The sequence below is a fragment of the Onthophagus taurus genome, chromosome 2, assembly GCF_036711975.1.
Source record: "Onthophagus taurus isolate NC chromosome 2, IU_Otau_3.0, whole genome shotgun sequence".
Lineage (NCBI taxonomy): Eukaryota > Metazoa > Arthropoda > Insecta > Coleoptera > Scarabaeidae > Onthophagus > Onthophagus taurus.
In genome coordinates, this window is record NC_091967.1 from 17,982,793 (window position 1) to 18,003,350 (window position 20,558).

Consider the following 20,558-nt stretch of genomic DNA (forward strand, 5'->3'; position numbering starts at 1 on the left):
TACATGCTTTAGTGCATTTCTTTCGTGTTACATTTGATATAACAATATGAAATCGTGAGCTTTGGACGATTTGACCTCGGTGATTTGAGAGTAAATGTGTTCTTATAAGAGACACTGCATCATTACTCAGATGTCTCACAACTTTTTTATAAACCATTTTTATGAAAAATTTTAAAGGTTAATAAAATGCTTGTGTGGTTGTTGGAGATTAAATATTCTCTTTGGATAATTGAAAACTACTTAATTTTGATGCTCTCATCTTTTCAGGAAAATCCAGGCATAGCGAGATAAATGAAAAATCCGGGTTGTAAAGCCGACATAATGCAGCCTTAATAAGCTTCCGGTTCAGTTAACGACCTTACGAAACAATGTTGCTATAATTACATTGTTTATGAAGATATTTGAAAAACTTAGTTTTGTTGGATTTTAAAGCGTTCTTAATATTTAATTCAGACGTGAACCAAAAGTATTGTTTATAGTCACAATAAAATCTTTAATTATCATCATAAATTTATAAATTTTAAGATTTAATGTAGTTTTATAAAATATTTTAATGGAGATAGTTTTAGTTAATAATAGAGCGTTTTTAATACGTTTCAAAGATTTATGTAAAGTGTGGTTCGTAAAATCTTTTATATCAAAAATTACATTAAAAGAACATTAGGAATAATTGTATTTATCTCGTTAATCTTTTTATTAAATTAGGAATCTTAAAGTGTAATAATACTTTGAGATAATTTGTGTTTAAAAAGTTATACGAAGAAAATATTGCGAGAGCGTTAGGTTAGTGCCAATTTGAAACTTTACGACGCCATAAAAACGCAAAAGCATCGCTATTTGCTGCGTACTTATAACCGAATAAATTTTGAATGAATCGTGAAATATTGTCGCGCCCACAAAATGTTTTTACGATTTTTGGTATAAATGTGATATCGAATTTTTTGATTTGATCATTTTGTGCAAACCTTTTATTTGTGTCATCAACGAATACATTCTTATTAATGGAAAACTAACAAAAAAACTGGAAAATCTAAATAGGAAGTGTGTAATTTAGACTAAAACAACAAGCGCAAAAAATAGACGATGAATCAATCCTTTGTTAGTTATTTATAGCAAACTTTTCGACCGTGAATGGTGTTTAGGGGATTGGAAAATTTTAATATCCTTTGAAGCAGATTGAAATAGAATGGTGGTTTTATTAAAAAATGTGAAAATTTAAAAAATGATAGAAATTTCTTATTGAATAAAAGTATACTCTTAGTATAATTTAATGCATTAAAGCAATTAAATATAATGTTCAATATGTTTACCTTCCTTAACCTTCTTGACAGTAATACCACCTTCGCAAACTTTCCTCCCACACACGTCTTAGTACGTCAGAACCAATGTTTCTGCAGACTTCAACGATTTTTTTTGTCCCTAGCGGTTTTACGCACACTTTAGATTTTAAATATTCCTATAAAAATCGAAGGGATGTTAGATCTGAAGATGAAGTTGATCCTTCGATAGATCCACCGTCCATTATCCCTTTGGATACATTTGAAGAATAAGACATGTCATATTCTTTTAATTACAGCTGTAAAACAAGTTTCGATGAAATTGGTCCAACATTAAATGCAACAAAACTAATTTCATCGTTTCAATCATGATTACTATCCTATTCAAAAACTTCACGTAAACCGGACAAATATGTTATGAAAATTAGTTGCAAAGACGTGCAAACATCGTATATGAAGAATGCCGAACCTTATTGGGCGGATAGAAACGTAAGAGACACAGTGTTCAGTTATTACTGACTACAGTTGTGACTACTAACTAGCAAACATAAACTTATGTTTATCAGCACTCTAATAGGAATAAAGGACAATTACTCCTTGAATAAGATTAGCATGTTGGGCAAAAATATAATAATAATGTTTATAGCATCAAACACAAACATTTACATGAATATATACATTCATAAGAAATATAGACATCAAGACAAACGGATCAATTTATCGCAATAAGCGATATCTTCCAAGAGACCCAACTGGTAACAGTGTATATGTAATTTTAAATAAATAATTATGACTACCGAAAAAGTAATACTAAATGATGTGCTAATAAAACTGAGCGAATGAGTATATTTGAATTATGTAACGGATCGACAGTCAGTTACTACAAGGAAGGAAATAGACACAAAAAAGTGCAGTTAAAGAAAGATGAAAGGCAGACTAGAAAAGAAAACAAACACGTATAGGTCAAGAAGAAGATAGTTGAAGAGATAGTAGATGGCGCCTCAAGGTATTTTTCGACATTGATCGCGTGAGCAAGTCATGTGATGCTAAAAAGTGAAAGGCATCAGACAAATAAGCAGGAGTGACGACTCAGGCAAGTCATCTGCAGGTTGTTACGATATGGAGTAATGTGCTGAAACTTTCCTAAATCAAAAATGTACCGTATATAATTGTCCTGAAGTCTTTCCAATTTATCCCGAAGGGAATAGCAGAAAATGAGGGAATAGCAAAGGTTACGACGTACAACAGGAGAAAGGTAGCAGCGAAGTTTTTTCAAAGTATGGAAACAGAAGTAAACCCTCCTACAGACTCCCTGAACTTATGGCCGCCAAGATATCGCCGAATCCATTATCACACCAAGATTTTTGACCGTATTAAAAAACGGAATAACGGTGTCGCCAAGCCTCAGTTGAAGGGTGCCCGCAAGGGACGAGTGCCAAACGCAATGGTTTGCGTTTTACCTGATTCAGGTTAAGTCCATGACGTCTAGACTAGTTAAGTATACTAGAGAATTCGTTGTTAAGATGCAACAAAGCATCTGGTTGTTAACAGTTGACGAAATATAAAGTTGAAGGTCATCTGCATACAAATGATAGTTATACGAGATACTATCACTAATACTATTAATGAAAATTGACAAGAGCAGAGGACCCAGCACACTGCCCTGGAGAACTCCATATTTGATGTCAACTGGAGAATAGAGTACAGGTTCCACGCGGACACGTAAAAACCGACAGGAAAGGTAGGACTGGAACCAAGGTACACAAGAAGAGGTAAAACTAATAGCAGAGAACCTAGTTAACAGGAGGGCATAGTCCACAGAATCAAAGACCTTACTAAAATCAAGTAACACTAGCAAGGTAACACAATGCTTATCACAAGCAGATCTAATATCATCGGTGATCTTAATCAGTGCTGTAGTTTTAGTGCTGACGGAGATTTAATTTTTGGGATAGGAATAACATGGGCGGCGATTCGTCAGATAGACGGAAATATAGACTGTTCAAAAGAACAGTTGAAAATATGTGTTAGGGGAGTAATAACTATATCCAGAATGGGTAAGAGGAATCTGACAATGAGTCAGATTATGAGTCACTAGTGGACTTGGAGTAAGTTAAAGCATCCCGGACCTCGGCATCTGTAACCAAGCTGAATGAAAAGGAAAGCAGCACGTTGGTAGATGCAAGGATTTCATTAATAGTATTCTGCCTAGTTATGTTAGGCAGAAGGATCCGCAAAATACTCCGCTAGAGCAGCAACATCAAGAGTGAGTTGATCTGTGGGAGATCAACCAGTTTATACAAACAGGGCCATGTGAATGCAGAAATAGGCAGAAGTCTTCTTATAAGAGACTTTTTATCTTTACTAAGATACATAAGGAATGATTTCGCCTCAAATCGCCGAGGTGCTTGCGGGCGTGGCGCTGGATTTGATATACATGAATATATACAACATGAAATCGTCAGCTTTCGATGATTCTAGTGCTGCGCCTGCGAGCGTCAAGTCTTTCATGTCTTGTTGTGACAAACTTTGTATCTTTATCAAGATATAAAAGAAACGATTTCGCCTCAAATCGCAGACGTCGCTTACGGGCGAGGTGCTAGTTTTGATATATCACGTTGAAATCGTCAGCTTTGAAGGATTCTAGCGCCTCGCTCGTAAGAGACCTCGGCGGTTTGAGGATAAATGTCTTCTTATAACAGACTTTTGTTTCAAATCGCCGAGGTTGTTTGCGGGTGAGGCGCTAGATTTGATATATGATCATAATATCGTCAGCTTTGGACGATTCTAACACCTAACTCGCAAGCAACCTCGGCAGTTTAAGGGTAAATGTTGTGTAACTTGAAATCGGTCTGGTATAGTGAATGTTGAGAGAATTTTCGTGAGAATATGGTTTCTATTTTGTTCAGAGTAAGCACCACTGAAGACATGGAGAGTTGTATCTTGTGGAAAATCATAATCCCAATAAAGTCGGATATCAGTGGCTTCATCTGAAACTTCATTTGCACCTTTGTTTGCCTCTCTTTTTGGATAAGTATAGAAGATAGAATATTGAAAGCATAATACCACAATTTATTGAAATAAAACATATCCTGCACTGGCTTAAAAAATGAGGCATTATTATTTTACATGTGGCCTTCCAAATTTGTAGCAAAAGTATTTTCTGAAATCTTTCAAGTAAATCTCTTATTTTACGACATTTCTCAAATAAGGGTATTACTGTAAGTAATGGGAATCATTTTTGTATGTTGTTATCCACAAATTTTGGTAAGACGCTGAAGGGACTTATTCGACGTTCCATGTAGGCTCAAGAAAGGGTTTTGACAGACATTAATCCTACTCACACTTCCATTTAATTTATCCATTTCAATATTCGGATGATAATAGGCACAGATAAGCAACTAAATAATAAGCTTATTGTTTTAGTTTCCCTTCAGTGACGCATATAGCCTATAATAAATATGCCGCAACATCGCACTCAGCTTCTAATAAATGAAATGGATGTACATTTCAGGTGTAACAGAAATGTTTGTGGAGCTGAATTGGATTGATCTGCACTAATTTCAATCTAACCTGGATAACTTCTATGTCAACTAATTTGTTATTTCTTTATTTTGCTACATACATAACATATAACAACAATAATCCGGAATACAATTTTTTAATTACAACTTTTCTGGCAAATATCGTTAGCGATAAATATCGCCGTTTTTCGTATAACCGAGTTTACAACTCTGTCAGTGACGTTAAATCTGATTGACAGCGGATAAAATGGACTTATAACAGCATATTCCCAATTTAACGTCAGTGTCAATCAAATAGATTATAAACTAATAATAATATAGTATCTTTTATATGATTCTTAATTTTAATTTACTAAATAAACCAAATCTCACATAAGATAATTTTTTTAATAATTATCCATAAGTTCAAATATAGATCTGCAAACTGCTTCGATTTAAAGTCAATTTAAAGATTTTTTAATCAGTAAATAAATACTTCTTTATCAATAAAAACACGAACAGTTGAAAGGTTGCCGTAAATATTTATATTCATGTAATATATTGCACAATATATTTCGCATAATTCTAACTAATCGTGTGGAAATTTCTCTTTCAGTTCGCGAATGCCAACTCACAAACAATAATATTTCGGATAACCTGAAAACGACGGAGTCGATAACAACAATACTAGCATCAACACGAGGACATTTCAAAATGTAATCAAAACATCATCCGCCTGCTCACATCCCAATCACACCGGATAACAAAAATAAACGCTAAAATGACAACAACGACGGTCGATTACGTTGAGAGTCATCACTTGTGGAGACCGATGGCCGCTATATCATCAGCTAAAGAAATAAAATCTTTCGCAACCGCACCCATGGTACACCATAAGTTATTGATGTCTAATAAAAGTTTAAATAATTTAGTGGCCAGTACGGTGAAATATATGTTAACAACTACAAAATCCGTAGTAACAACGTCTACGATAAGCACAACTGAAGAGGAAGATAGTGGGATGTGGTATAAAATAGAGTTTAATGAAATAGACGACTTTAGTATGAGTAAACATAACGAAACTTCTTTTATTGTTAATGATACTTTGGATTATTTGAATGGTACGAATGCGACAAATGCTACTACGACTAATTCAGAAGTTACTGCAGAATTGGTAACAATGATTGCTACTGGAGTGGTACTTGGTCTTCTTATATTAGCTACAGTAATTGGTGAGTAATCATTTTTTTATTGTTATTCATCTACTTCTTTTGAGAATAACTAATCTGAATATAGCGTTAAGATTTTTTAATTAGGGTTTTTTCATTTAATTCTGTGATTTAAAACAGCATTATTGCAGTCTCAGTAACGTGTAAGCTTGTTATTGAAATTTTTAACTAGTTTTATTCATACAAATTTAATTATTACCCATACACCAATTAAAAAATATGTATTTTTAACTAGCTTTTACTTCAGTGTAGGTGCAAATAAAAGTATGTTTTATTATGTAACGTACAAGAGGAGATGTTAAAATTAGATGAAATTATCATCCTACAAGCAGTCACTTCGTTTTGTTCTCATCTTCACGTCGTTAACCTATATCTTCTGTACATAAAATATCTTTATGTCGTGCTAAATCTTTTTCATCTTCCCATCTTTCTCTAAATTCTTGTTGTAACAAGCATTTTAAGGAATTCTTCTTTTAACTTTAATAACTTTATATTAAAGATATTTATTAATTTAATTTATCAAAAAATTTTTCCGTTTTTGATTGACATTTTCCTAACAACATAGAGGAACCATTCATATCCAAGCGCCAAATCTTGTCTTCATAAAAAAATGTGATCATCAAGTTTTCTTAACACTTTTTCAACTGTACCGTCCATTCTATCGGCTGGCAAAAAACTGTGTCCTCCGACTAGAAATAAGTGGAATTTATTGCAAAGTTTTATGGCAATAATTATTAAACTTATATCTTCACGTACCACTTATGGCTGTTTTAAAGATGTATTAAAAATTTAGATGTATATACAAACTTAAGTACTAAGGTTTTCACGGCTGGTGTTAATTAAACTAAAACCAAAACTAACAATATAGTCAAGTTCGAAATCACTTCACACTTGTTTCTGAAGAAGGTTGCGACATGACATCCGACACGTTTACCACATTTTCTAAAGTTTCTAGTTCTAGGTCTAATGTTAGTTCTCCCTAGTGATAGTGCTAGTGTTAGTTAGTTCCAGTTTTAGTTTATATAAAAATTACTACATACTTGAAATAGGAGAAAATGTTGGATTTAAGCGAAGGTAATTTTAGGCATAGATTTTTCCCAGGTTCAATTTATTTTCAACTTACTGCTTTATTATGACCGTTGCAGAAAATGCAATTTCGCAAAGGTAGGTAGATGTAAATGAGATTAGGAATGTCAAAGCTTCTTTATTAAGTAACGGGTATTCGCTTTTTACCTTTAACTAGACTTCACTTAACTATAATTGGTCAAATCTATTTTCAAGTCTCCGTCATGAGATAATTATATTAAAGATTCATATTCATCGATAGACAAGTTCTTTCTGGTGATGAACTTCCTAAAAATAGTAGTCAACGAGCATTTCGCAATCCCGTTTTATATTGCATGAATTTTATCATTTAAGCAAAATCGATTTATTGTTTTTCCATACAAACTTTATATTAACTTATCGGTCAATTGATCACGCAAATTAAAATTAGTTTCCATTGGAAACATTTCTATCTCAGAATTTAATTCAAATAATGAATTTAACATTTCTCAACGTGAAAGCTATCATACCTCTGAATGAATAAATGTACTCTCTTGGCATTTCTGCTAGTTTCAATATAGCTTTGAAAATTACCCAGGTTGAGATTTTGATGTGGTAAATCTTACCACATCAAGATGCTTACCTTAGGCCATTTTTCTCAAAAATCTTATTTTCTTTCAAATATTTTATCTGCTAATTCTTTGTAACATTCCTACTTTTATCAAGTTAAAAACGATCACTGCTTCTTATTCTTTCTATTAACATGTTTTTCAGTTTCAATAACATCAATCCTTCGCCAAACGGTGTCACTTGATAGTGAAATGGCATTCAATTATTTAGTAGGGTACTCTCGCAAAATGCAATTCAGAGCATGAGCTTTTCCACACCGTACTATTTTCAATCTGGTTAAAAAGAAAAATCAATGGCTATAAAAAACATTAACGTCTTTGGAACTTTTATTACATTCAATTTACGAAGGACAAATATTCTTTAGGTTTGTTTTCTAACGTGCAATGGCGAAAGACGGGGTTTCAATAACCTTGGTTTCATGCACCGATTTAATGAAATTTTAAAGCATAATAACTTTACATATATATCATAAGGAATTTCTTAACTAACTAGATCTTCTCACACTGAAGGAAATTCTACTTGTTCTTTTGCACGCGATTGTTTTTCTGGTGCTCTTTTAAATCCATGTTGACGAAAAAAATGATAAACAATCTCACGTCAAACACGACTGACAAAACTATTTTGATACGCTATTGAATATCTAGAAATGGATATTTTTCCGATAATACAAGAAATCAATTGAAATCAATCTTGCTGATTCTATCCATTTTCGATTTGCTTGCCACTCTTCGCCAGTAATCCATTTCCTTTGTCATTAGGATTTTTTCGTTTTTCCTTTAAGTGATATATTTCGCTGCTATGTTGGTACACTCTTCACTAACGTATTATAGATTTGATACTTATTCTAGTTCTGTCTTGTGTGTTTTGATCATTTGTGATGCACTCTAATGTTCTGCCGTTGCTTATTTGTCCCATTAACTATATTCCTCTATGATCTTTTTCATCATGTACTCCATATCTTGCTGGTCCTATGCGATTACTATTTGGTCGTCGGCGAAACCTAGTGTGTGGATGATGTATCATTTAGCGAAATAGCCATACTATTTTAGTGCTTGCTTCAGATATATTTTGAACAAAGTCGTGAATAGGTGCCACTTCTGCTTGAGTCCTTTAGTGATATGGGAGTCATTCTATACTTTCTGTCCTACCTTGATTTTAGCTGATTTATGCTTGTTAGTATAAATTTCTTACTGCCTTTATTATAGTCACGCTGATATTCTATCGATTGCTTCCCATAACTTGCTTTAGGATGCTGGAATACGCTTTTTCGGTCTATAAACAATACATGAGTTTCTTGATTATACGCTTTATTTTGACTGGGAAGCACAAAAGACCTGGTTATTGCTGATCTTCTAGTCAGGAATCATGCTTGCTCACCTGCTTCCATAACTGTGTACTCTAAGTATATTTTGTTGGCCAAGATCTTGCCATATACTTTACATATATATATAATTCTGTAATTGTCGCAGTTTTGTAGTTTTCACATTTTCAAGGTATTACATCTTTCGTTACGTCCTTTATGGTTATTGTGATTGAGAATGCCGAACAGGATTTTTAGAAACTACATAAAATAAATGTTCTGTAGCAACCTTAAGCAAAAGGTAACAAGAAAAGAAAATTTGAACAATTTAAACACTTGTTAAGTATTGCTAAGTACAACGATTTAAAACATTTGGTAAGTCACACAAGAATAGTAAGTCCTGCCAATAATCTATGAACTGGACGACGAATGATAATAACTTATTTTCAAAATACGTTTTATTACTAAAAGCACATTTTGTTAAACAATTATTTCTTATAATAAAAAAATAAATAGATCTTTCACAACCTTAGCCGCATTTCCTCATTTACGCCACTATTATTGGCACTATAAAATAAGGTATGTGGGAGTTTAATAGTTGCTCTGAAATTTTACGAGATCAAAAATTTTATTTTTGATTATAGAGAATAAAATGATACATTCCTAGAAATAGATAAAAAATAATAAATTGTTAAAACGAACTAGAAAAGCTTGATGACAATTTAAAATTGCAAATACCTTCTTTTTATAAAATACAGAGTAAACTAAAAACTAATTACAACACTAACGAAATGAAACTAAATTCGAGTTTTAAGTAATCATGGTAAAAGTTAGCGAAGAACTTTTCCTTCTTTTTCACCTACTTTTCTTTGAGATTCGCCGTTATCTTTGGAGATAAGGGTGAGCTAAATACGTCGGAAAGGTTAGTTTTGTCTATCTGAAGCTGGGTGTTCGTCCCCGATATATTGATCTAGGCCACTAGGGAAAAACGAACTTTCAGTTCAATATAACGCAAATAAATAGCTCTAAATTTTCCGATTCAGCACAATTGACTTTGTCTCTTTTCGGCAAGCAAAACGAGAGGAAGTCAATATGTAAGGGATAACATATACTGATGAGGAATATATAAGGGGATCTAAGTTAAATGATTGCGCGTATTTGTGTGGCAATTTCATCTAGTTTTCTGTGTTTTATCGTCAATCTCTACGTATTTCATTTTAAGGGTACACAAATCATCTCTAATATTATTTCATCGCATAGAACCACTAGAATTAATTAGATTTGATGATTAATAATATGAGTTAATCACGTGTAAAATACAAATACCAGTTTATTTGATTCAAGTTGGAAGCCTTAAAAGTTATTCTAATAATTCCAAATATATTTTTCTTACTAAATCAGAAATTTAATGAAGTTGTAGATTTTAAGTTTTACCATAAGATGTAATAAATTGGATATTTAAGAAAACCCACTATAATAAGTTTGCGAAATTTTGTAAGACTGAAGCAATTTCTCCTTCGGTACTATCTGAGATGGGTCACAATCTGTTAGTTAAGACAATCTCTTGAGAAAGATTCCGTTAAATTAGATGTAGGATCGAGCACCGCCTTCAAGTCTATGAATTCTCCGTCTGGGAATAATTTTCTTCGTTTCAATTTTTTCCCCTTTGCTCCAGTATTTTCGCAAAATCCACAAACCCTGTAAATGTAGTCTCTTTACAATAAATCATTTATGGGTAAATAATAAAACACATGGTAAATATTTATCAAAAAATGTGATAATCAATATCGTTTCGACAGAAAAATTTTGACAAGAAAACCAACTTGCTTATGAATGAAAATGAATCTTTAATAGAATTGTCTTGTGGTGGAGGCTTGCAAATAGAGTTTAAACAATTAGAGTTGAAATTCTGTTTAAAGATATAAAGCGAATATCCATCACTTAACAAAAAAACGTTGACATTTCTAATCCCATTTACGCCTACCTACATTTGTGTAACTAGATTTTCCGTAACTGTGATAATAAAGCAGAAACTTTGAAATAAATTGAAGCTGGACCCAAATTTAGGTCTAAAATTATTTAGGTTTGAACCCGACATTTCCACACTTGCTTTAAGAACATAGAACATCATTCACATTGATTTATTTATTAACTTATCATATTTTATAATTTTTACATACGCATTTGTGTTAAATTAACGTGTTAAAGACGCCAAATATAATACGGTTTATTCATTATATCGCTCTTTATATATTTTTTTAATTCAATAGTTTAGAAAATTTTAAAATATATGTAAATCACTTGTTCTAGAGTGAGTTGCTACGTTAATTGATGATAGTAACAAACGTTATTGTAACACAAAACCTTAACATTGTTGGAAGAGAGTGTACACTGGATTCCTACCTGTAATCGTCGGCTATATCATTTACTTCCTATTTGGAGAGCTCGCCACTCCATTGAAGCATGTTTGTTAATGTATTCGGGAGAGATACTAGTAATTCGAGTAATCCCGTTAATTTTGAAATTGTAGGTGTAGTTGCAACCGTAGAGCATTTAGTGTAACCACATGGCATAAAATTTCAAACAATATATTGGATATATGTGATTAGACGAAATAATGAAGGAGATAAAATACCATCAAAAGTTTTGAAAAGCGTTGGTAATAAAATGTGTACGAAATGTCAAGCGATGTTTCGAATCTCGATTGATATTGATACAATATTTTGTAAACTACGGAAAAGAACACCTTATTTCAGAAGATCTCGTAAATTCTATTATATTAATTGAATACTTCTTCTTCTTACTTTACTTTCTTACTTCTTCTCTCCTCTTTCCTCTTCCCACTTCCTTTCTTATGGGTTCTTATCTTTTGATGACGACGTCTAACTCTTATGCCAGCATTTATGCTGGTGTCTAGTTTTTGCGTTTGGGTTTTCTTTTCCAGTGTCTTCTCCTCGATCTTGTCAATCTAACTACATTCTGTACCTCACACATCTCGCTAATCCTCTCGTCTCTTACCCTCTCACGCAAGGTTAAGCTTGTAATAGTTCTTTAGGGTCTTATCTCCGTGGCTCTCATGCATTGTTTGATTGTTGATGTATCAGCTCTTGTCTCGGCTGCGTATGTTAGCAGTGGATGTGTTTCTTCCGCCATGTGATATCCCGTAGGCAACCAGATATTACTGCGGCTGTGGTTGTCTATAATTTCACTTCATGCTGGTGATATTATTGCTTAATATATCGCTTCCAAGATATTTAAACTGCATAACCTGTTGGTTCGACTTTCCATCGACCTCCCACTTGCATCGCGTTGTAGCTTTGGAAATGACCAATGATTGTGTTTTCTGAGTAGGAATTTTCATATTGAATTGTAGTTGGCAGTTTTCAGTTTGAATAGCAGACGGTGCAGATCATCTTCATTTTCAGGCGTTAGGACTAGGTTCTTGACGCTACTTATAGTTTGGTCAATAACTATATTAAACAGTGCAAGGCTTAAACAGTGCAAGGCTTAGGCCCTGTGTAATACGGGGATTTTTTCCGTTAGTCCATTGCGCGGTTTGATTCTTATTCTGTTTTCCGTATTCAAGTGTTATCAAGTGTTACACTACGGCGTATTCTGTCGAATGTTGGGGTGAAGTCGACAAAGCTGAGATATAAGGGCTTACTGAACTATGGATCTCTGTTCGAGACTCAACCTTTCAATTGGTAAGCGCACAAATACTTTAAATGTGCGTAGAACCTAAAACTGCACCCCTACAAAATCCAATTGGTGCAAAAATTAAAGCTCGAGGTTACCCGTTTGAGCTTTGACATCGTTGTTCAACGTTTACTAACACCTTGTTTTTAAATTACAAATTGCCTGGGAGAAATTGACAAATTCTTATTTTTAATGTTCATAGCAGTTAATGAATGTATTTCCTTAATCATCATTTAGTTCATTAGACCATAGACTTGGTTTTTCCAAATAACTTAAAGTTTCTTTCACTATATTGTTAGTTGTAAAAGAAAATAAATAATATTTATAAAAAATATTTTAAATTAGCTACCCAAAATTATCTAAAAACTCTCAATTGTCAAGGAGAAACGTATTTTAATATAATTTCTGTGTCAAGAATCTTAGGTGGCTTTTCGTGAAATAATAAATTCACATATTCAAATATATACCCACATTCTTTAGTTCTAGATGAGTCACATTCACTGCGTCATATTTTAATGGTTATACTCGTTGGCTTTGCAACTTCGTAAAAAAGGATAGAAATATTCTGAATCCTTGAAATCTTTCGAGTTTTCTGTATATTTTCCCTTGGGATAAGTTATTCAAGGTTTTCGGACTCACCGCATTAAAATATACTGCGCCCTATTACCATGTTATTACCTTTCGTTCCAACGCCTCTGTTTCCATAATATTTGAAAAGAAACGACCGCGACAGTTTTTGATATGAAAACAGCTGGGATAGAAAAAATTAGAAAAAAAATGTATAATAATACGATTCATTTTTCTTTTCTTTATTGTTCTTTCAGAATGTTACAGCAGTGTGTAATTAGTAATGAATAAAATAATTAAAAAATATATTCTTTCCTCTTTAGAATTTTATTTTAGCATAGCACATCAGCAACTTTCCGCATGAACCGGAAGGAAAGAATTCAATTAACAAGAGCGGCGTAGTTCACCGGGCAACAATTACCAAGTTCTCTACCGCTTTGTGGAGTCTAATTAAATCCTATGGAAGAAGGGGTAGCAACGACGGGATCAGAGTGCAAATTAATGTTGTAGCTACTCAAAAACCAATCCTCTGACAACGGCCATGTCCGCGTCTCGTCGCAGTTTTTAACTACACAAGTTACTGAAATTATCAACGTCCTCTTCCAAACTAATTATAAATGTAAATCTTTACTTCTAGACACTATAAAGTTTTATTACAAGTGAGAAATTACCCGTACCCGATTTAACTCCTAATTTTTTTCAATACTAATAAAATGATATATTCGTAACAAAATTAATCATCTTTTTGCAATAATCCATTTATCAGGAAATTAATTAATTTTCGATTGATGGCACATGAACCTCGTTCGAAAATATTACTCTCCCATTGTGAGACGTCTCAAAACCAATAAAAAAGTAATCTATTATTTATATAACTTGATCCTCTCTTAATTGAAGGTTATCATTTCACGTTTATACACATACGTGTAATGGAAACAAATTTACTTTCGATACGGTCAAAAAATTATTAGAGTAAAATAGGAGGAAAAATAGGACAAGAATTAAATCAATAGTTATTTCAAAAGGTCATCAATGAAATTGCTTACCATTAATAATTTTCGGTTACCACAACGAATGATTTCAAAATCAATAACACGGTACTGTTCTAGGAAATGCAAATTATACCTTACTAAAATTACTAAAAACAACAAGAAGAAGAAAACATGTTATGAAAGTTTTAAAAATCATTTATTTTATTGTTTGAAAAGGATTTAATCCTAAATTTTTTTTACAGTTTATATTTCCTGGAAAACTTGATCTCTAACAAATACCTCTACGTTATGATTTTTCACATTCTTTTCGATTATTGTTCGTCAAGTGCTCTTTTCCCAAGCAGTACTACCGGGAATTTGTCGTTAGTGGAAATTGCACAAGTGGTTTAAATTTTGTCTCTCACTCTCTCTCTTTCTCTTTTGTCTCTGAGTTCAAAGGAACTCTAAGGTATTTTCAGCTGCACCTGTTATCACAAATCTCCAGTTATATGAACGAAATTCCTTAGCGGCAATCTCAAACTTCATTCTCGATGTTCTCTTTAACTTTAGTTAACGCGATTCTCAACTTTTCGAACTATTTTTTCGTTCCTTTTTTTTCAGATTATTTTTGTCGGCGGAGATTTAATGGTTTTGCTGATGTACTTTTCTGCGTCATAAATCTATCGCCAGATGTACTCGATGACATAAAATCCTGGAATTTATGCCGATATGCAAGTAACGTAGTTAATTACACAGCGTAATCAGTTAACTTAATAACGGGAAAAGTAGATAAAATTGTTGCGTAAAATGCAATATTTGATTCGAGTGATTCGAATTTGTCAATTAGCTTATTAATCATATTATTACAGTGAAACCTCGATATAACAGACCTCGTTAGAATTACAGGTGTTGTACACCTGTTACTATGGTACAAGTATTTGTATGTTGTTCCTTGGAACAGTTACATATAGGTACAGGTTAAGTATAGTATACATTGTATACTATTGTATAATGGTTCCTGAAATGACGGTTTCTAATGCAATGATGCTTTAGGAATATTATTTATTCATAACGTCTTTCCCCACCAGTTTTAGTATTTGCGTTATAGTTGATTTTATTAAGAAAAATTTCCGTCCAATTTTGAGATTTTGTGATTATATCACTAAGAACTGGTCTTTTAGGAAGCTTGAAACCTTTGTATTATCAAGAGAGAATGTTCCAGATAACATTCATGATTCTTTACATTTAATACAAGATTTTTTCAACAAAGAGCGGTTGTCCACTTTAAGCCAAAAGAAAATTACGGATTACTTTTAAGATTTCTGTTTTAAATATACGTATTAGAAAAATACATTTGTATTTTTTTTCTTTAGAGCTGAAATTCTACTAATTTTTCTCTAACTCGAATTCTCCATAACTCGAAGTTTTCTTCTGCTCCCTTAGTGATTCGAGTTACGGGAATTTCACTGTAATACTGGATTCTGATTTATTGATGCATTAGGAATATTGTTTATTCATAAAGTCTTTATCCATCAGTTGTCGTACTTATGTTATGGTTGAAAAGAAGGAAAATCGTCCAATATTGACATTTTGTGATTTATGCTATATCACTAGGAACTGGTGGTTGATAAATATGAAATAATTATGGATTATGATTTCATGATGCATTAGGAATACTTTTTATTCATAACGTCTTTCTCCATCAGTTTTAGTACTTGGGTTATAATTGATTTTATTAAAAAAGATCGTCCAATTTTGATATTTTGTGATTTATGCTTCATCAGTTGAAACAGGTGATAGATAAATATGAAATAATTGTGGATCATGATTTCATGATGCATTAAGAATATTTTTTATTCATAACGTCTTTCTTCATCAGTGTTAGTACTTGGGTTATAATTGATTTTATTCAGACAAATCATGCTTTTTTTGACATTTTGAAGATTTATGTAATATCACTAGAAACTGGTAATAGATAAATATGGAGTAATTATGGATTCTGATTTCATAATGCATTAGAAATATTTTTTATTCATAACGTCTTTCTCCATCAGCTTTATTACTTACGTTAGAGTTGATTTTATTAAAAAAATCGTCCAATTTTGACATTTTGTGATTTATGCCATATCACTAGGAATAGGTGATAAATAATTATGAAATTAGTATGGATTATGATTTCTTGATGCAATTGGGAATGTTTTTGATTCATAACATGTTTCTCCATCAATTTTAGTACTTAGGTTATAATTTATTTTATTAAGAAAAGTCATCCTATTTTGACATTTTGGCGATTTATGCTATATCACTAGAAACTGGTGATAGATAAATATGGTATAAGTATAGATTATGATTTTTTGATGTATTAGGAATATTTTTTATTCATAACGTCTTTCTCCATCAGTTTTACTTACTTTACTGTTGATTTTATTCAGAAAAATTGTCCGTATTTGACATTTTGTGATGTATGCCATATCACTAGAAATTGGTGATAAATAATTATGAAATTAGTATGGATTATGATTTCTTGATGCATTGGGAATGTTTTTGATTCATAACATGTTTCTCCATCAATTTTAGTACTTAGGTTATAATTGATTTTATTAAGAAAAGTCATCCTATTTTGACATTTTGGCGATTTATGCTATATCACGAGAAACTGGTGATAGATAAATATGGTATAAGTATAGATTATGATTTTTTGATGTATTAGGAATATTTTGTATTCATAACGTCTTTCTCCATCAGTTTTACTTACTTTACTGTTGATTTTATTCAGAAAAATTGTCCGTATTTGACATTTTGTGATGTATGCCATATCACTAGAAATTGGTGATAAATAATTATGAAATTAGTATGGATTATGATTTCTTGATGCATTGGGAATGTTTTTGATTCATAACATGTTTCTCCATCAATTTTAGTACTTAGGTTATAATTGATTTTATTAAGAAAAGTCATCCTGTTTTGACATTTTGGCGATTTATGCTATATCACTAGAAACTGGTGATAGATAAATATGGTATAAGTATAGATTATGATTTTTTGATGTATTAGGAATATTTTTTATTCATAACGTCTTTCTCCATCAGTTTTACTTACTTTACTGTTGATTTTATTCAGAAAAATTGTCCGTATTTGACATTTTTTGATTTATGCCATATTACTAGAAATTGATGATAAATAATCATGAAATTAGTATGGATTATGATTTCTTGATGCATTGGGAATGTTTTTGATTCATAACATGTTTCTCCATCAATTTTAGTACTTAGGTTATAATTGATTTTATTAAGAAAAGTCATCCTATTTTGACATTTTGGCGATTTATGCTATATCACTAGAAACTGGTGATAGATAAATATGGTATAAGTATAGATTATGATTTTTTGATGTATTAGGAATATTTTTTATTCATAACGTCTTTCTCCATCAGTTTTACTTACTTTACTGTTGATTTTATTCAGAAAAATTGTCCGTATTTGACATTTTGTGATGTATGCCATATCACTAGAAATTGGTGATAAATAATTATGAAATTAGTATGGATTATGATTTCTTGATGCATTGGGAATGTTTTTGATTCATAACATGTTTCTCCATCAATTTTAGTACTTAGGTTATAATTGATTTTATTAAGAAAAGTCATCCTATTTTGACATTTTGGCGATTTATGCTATATCACTAGAAACTGGTGATAGATAAATATGGTATAAGTATAGATTATGATTTTTTGATGTATTAGGAATATTTTTTATTCATAACGTCTTTCTCCATCAGTTTTACTTACTTTACTGTTGATTTTATTCAGAAAAATTGTCCGTATTTGACATTTTGTGATGTATGCCATATCACTAGAAATTGGTGATAAATAATTATGAAATTAGTATGGATTATGATTTCTTGATGCATTGGGAATGTTTTTGATTCATAACATGTTTCTCCATCAATTTTAGTACTTAGGTTATAATTGATTTTATTAAGAAAAGTCATCCTGTTTTGACATTTTGGCGATTTATGCTATATCACTAGAAACTGGTGATAGATAAATATGGTATAAGTATAGATTATGATTTTTTGATGTATTAGGAATATTTTTTATTCATAACGTCTTTCTCCATCAGTTTTACTTACTTTACTGTTGATTTTATTCAGAAAAATTGTCCGTATTTGAAATTTTTTGATTTATGCCATATTACTAGAAATTGGTGATAAATAATCATGAAATTAGTATGGATTATGATTTCTTGATGCATTGGGAATGTTTTTGATTCATAACATGTTTCTCCATCAATTTTAGTACTTAGGTTATAATTGATTTTATTAAGAAAAGTCATCCTATTTTGACATTTTGGCGATTTATGCTATATCACTAGAAACTGGTGATAGATAAATATGAAATAATTATGGATTATAATTTCTTGATGCATTAGGAATATTTTTATTCATAATGTCTTTCCCCGTCAGTACTTTTTAGTACTTATTTTATAATTGATTTTATTAAGAAAAATCGTCCAATTTTGATATTTTGTGATTATTATGCTACATCACTAGAAAATAGTGATAGATAAATATGAAATAATTATGGATTATGATTTATTGATACATTAGGAATATTTTTTATTCATAAAAAACGTGGTTTTACTGTACTTTATTAAATCGATAAATGGAATTGTGTTGGATTCACATCGATAAATTTAATATGAAGACTTACATATTTGCGCCTTGTCTGTGCGTATGATTGTGAAGGATATTCGCAACATAACCGTTATGATACCAATCAAAATCGATGAGTTATATTCCACCGTGTGGAGAAGAGCTGAAGTGTAATTTATTCCCCCACCCTAATGTGTCGTGTCGACGTCGAAATTCAATAACTGATATGGAATATACGAATCGAACCCCATTCAATATCCAAACCTTCCGTTGAAACGATCCGCTTCTCTTGTTGGAAATTAGCTCCCCTTGTGCCTGTTTCCACGGCACAAAGGCAATAGGAAGATGTCGGCACATAAACTATGCTGATAGAATTTCGTGCTATGATCTACATAGTAGTCGTAAGTTCAATTCGATGTCGACCACCTATCGTGTATTCGATATTCTGTGTTTGCTGATCGAAATCTCGTTTTAGGGTTTCCCATTAAATTAATCGATTAAATCTAAAACTAAAATCGGTTCAAATAAATTTCAAAATTTTCTTATAAGTTTTCTCGTTACATCTCTAATCTTGTAAACCATCAATCATAAAGTAAGTTGAGAAATTTTGTTAGAGAGAAGGCGACGGATGATGTAAATGTGCGTGCAGTTGTAACGTGCGCGCATAAATCAACATCAACGGATTAATTCCAGCAACAAGAACCACCTGTTCACGATAAATCATAACCCAACTTCAGTTAATAGAATATAATTCGAAGCGGCCCTTGTTATAATTTATTGGGATACTTGCCGGAGCGTAGTTTTGCCTTTACGACGGCGACGGGTTTGAGTTAACCTCCCTCAAGAATGAACCAAGAAGAAATATTATGAGAGGGGAATTATAAATTATTACAAGAATTTTATTGAAAAATAACTTTAAATTCAACACAAATCATATTTTTTACTCCTATAATTTCTTAATCTTATAACCCTGGATATCTAGATTACTATATATTGAGGCAACGAAGGATTAAGCTAGATTCTCGTAGAAAGAGGAAATTGCTTGTCTTCTACGGAAACATTACGGGGTCAGCGAGGTATTAGCAGCTCTAACCGACAACATTTACTGTTAGCATCCATAGTATTGGATGTGGACACAACCCTTATTTTTCGTCGAAGTGAAACATTGATTGCAATTTGAAATTGAAATTGGAGGTAGTGCATTTGTGGAATTAAATTGGAAGTTTTAAATTTAAATCGTTGATCGATGTTGTATTAGCGGATTCTTTTTCTTGTTTTTACAGTAGTACGTTATACGTTAATTTGTTCGTTTACCAATTTAACTAGAAACTAAAAATAAGTTGATCTAGGTGCACATTCTAATTTGCATAGTTTCCCTCTGAGTTTATAGAGGGATTTGAGTTACTTTGCACAACAAGATCAACATGCAATTAGTTCCCGAAATTACTTTGAATAAATTGTAAATAGAAAACCTTTTATTTTCACTATTTGAAAATGAAAATAGGTCGTGTGTATAACGCGGAGGATTCTTTTGTAAATCGTGGCATTTCATATTCAGAAAATATTTCGTATCTGTCGGGTTATATTCATTTTATCTCGAAGAATTGATTGACGTTTTAGCCGTTCTCGCTGCCTTCAAGAGGGAGTACACACAATAGATAGAACTTTATTCGTATTGTAGTGTATTG

At 31.9% G+C, this 20,558-nt stretch overlaps 1 protein-coding gene across 1 annotated transcript in view; it reads left to right on the top strand.

Moving 5' to 3' along the window:
* Nucleotides 1–20,558, top strand: part of LOC111414309 (5-hydroxytryptamine receptor-like) — a 100,952-nt gene that overhangs the window by 19,633 nt on the left and 60,761 nt on the right. The window contains exon 2 of the mRNA XM_023045623.2: nucleotides 5,397–6,012. Within this exon, the coding sequence (XP_022901391.1) occupies nucleotides 5,562–6,012 (451 nt within the window). The 5' untranslated portion in view covers nucleotides 5,397–5,561. The remainder of the gene's footprint in view (nucleotides 1–5,396; nucleotides 6,013–20,558) is intronic.